Source organism: Bison bison, unplaced genomic scaffold, assembly GCF_000754665.1.
Source record: "Bison bison bison isolate TAMUID 2011002044 unplaced genomic scaffold, Bison_UMD1.0 scf7180017864377, whole genome shotgun sequence".
Classification (NCBI taxonomy): domain Eukaryota; kingdom Metazoa; phylum Chordata; class Mammalia; order Artiodactyla; family Bovidae; genus Bison; species Bison bison.
Window position 1 is genome coordinate 2,396,935 of NW_011494949.1, and position 1,936 is coordinate 2,398,870.

General features: G+C 59.5%; 1 protein-coding gene across 1 annotated transcript in view; it reads left to right on the forward strand.

Annotated features, from left to right (window-relative positions):
* The first annotated feature begins 1,806 nt into the window (after positions 1-1,806).
* Positions 1,807-1,936, forward strand: part of IRX1 (iroquois homeobox 1) — a 7,586-nt gene continuing 7,456 nt past the window's right edge. Inside the window, exon 1 of the mRNA XM_010857144.1 lies at positions 1,807-1,934. Within this exon, the coding sequence (XP_010855446.1) occupies positions 1,807-1,934 (128 nt within the window). The remainder of the gene's footprint in view (positions 1,935-1,936) is intronic.

The window sequence follows — 1,936 nt, forward strand, 5'->3', positions numbered from 1 at the left end:
TCCGATTCGACCTTGCAGCGACCCCTAGGTCCGGCTTTGCACGGCTCCCAGGCCCTGTCTCTGGCTCTGGGCAGACCGGGAGGAGACCGGCTGGGGGAATGCCCCGTCCCTGCGGCTCCCGGACCAGGCATCCGGCCCCCCTGAGACACCCCAGGGAAGGCGGCGATGGTGACTGACGTTCTGCGAAGCGGGGCTCTCCCCGCTTGGGCCCAGAGCAGCCGGGCTGGGAACTGTGGTTTCCGAGGGAGGGACAGCTGGAGCTCCACCGCCCACACCCCCCAACCCCAGCCTCTGGTGCAGGGCCAGGGTCGTCCTGTGGATGGCCTGGACGTCGTCAGAAGAGCTGAGCTGCTGAGCTGGGCTGACCTCTTGGGGAAAATTCTGTATCCATTAGTGCTTAGTCAAGTCAGCCCCAAGGAGGTTTTGGGCAGAGGGCCACTCTCCTGGCTCAGGCACCCTGGGCCTTCCTGGGCTCTACTTCACCACTTGACATTAAAAATAAGTAGAGGGCCAGTGGAAAGACACTGAGCCAGGAAGTTCTAGATCTTTCTCTGCTCCCCTCTTGATGATTGGACACATTTAATTTTTTTAAATTTATTTTTTGTGTACATTGCTTCCAAGTTCTCTATGTGCAAATTTTGGGGTTCCCCTGTACCCCTGTACCAAGGAGAAAGAAGGGAAGGGGTGGTTGCCAGACTCCATTAGGATCCTGTGCCTGGTACTCAGGGAGGCCTACAGGCACCCCCAGGCATCTTGCCAGGGCTCCCTGGGGGCCAGTCCACAGGCCTTCTTAGTACCAGTTCCCCCAGAACCGCCTTATCCCCAGGAACCATTTCTGGTGGGCCCTTCCCACTCACCTCTCGGGTGCGTTCAGGAACCTGAATCACTCCAGGACCAGAAAGGAGGTGATGCAGATACAGCCAGAGCGTGGAGGGCGGCATTGCTGGGCCCCTTGGGGGTCAGGACAAGGCTGTCCTGTCTTCCTCCATCTTCCCCAGGCTGGGATGGCTATGGTGTGAGGGGCTCACACAGCTGCAGGTAGGGCTGGGAAGAAGGTGATTCATCCTGTGGCTCAATCTTGACACCGGGAATTTCTCTGGGCATACATTCCATCTGGCTCTTCAGGTCTCACAAGAGGCCTTATCTTACCTGTGTTTACCTGTCATCCTGAAACGTGACACTGGAGCTTGCTAAACAGGACAGTGGCCAAGGCGCATTGGTTTGTTTTGGGTGTTGGTGAGAGAGGGGGTTGGGGAGTGTGGGCTGGGGGGCTGGGGGGCAGGAGGAAGCTGTGGTCAGGGGCTTCCCAGAGCAGGAGCGCCCATCTGCCCGCTGCCCTCCCACCCCCAGAAGCTGGCACCGCAGGAAAGGAGTCCTAGCAGTTGCTGTGGGTAAGAGGGACTGGTGGGGTGAGGTCAGGGGTGGAGATAAGGTGGGGGGGCGGGGGGAGCATGACCAGGAAGAAAATCTGACTCTGAACACAGAAAATAAAGCCTGGTTACACAGCTGGTAATTAGTAATTACTATTATGGGCGTTATTGTGGCTAATTATAGGCGCTGGCTCTGTCCTCAGGTCTCCAGCTGGGGAACCCGAATCTCTCCGGATGCTTCCAAAGTCCCGGGGCCTGGAAGGTCCCTAGTAACTGGAAGAGGGAGTTAGAGGCTGGAGATGGATGCCTGGGTGTCCAAGGTACAGACATAGAGCGTGCTCAGGACCTGACCTCAGTTCTGTGGTCTCCAACCGGCCCAAAGCGAGCTGGACACCAGGCCCACGGACGCCACCCCTGCATGGCTCCGCGCGCCGGAATGCAGCTGCGGGGAGTACTCGCCGAGCTCTGGCCGCAGCTTCGGAGAGGGAGCCCAGGCGAATACCCGGGGGCGCGCTGCCCACCCAGCCTCCAGGGCCGGAGCGGCCTGCCCCAGCGCGGTCCAAGGC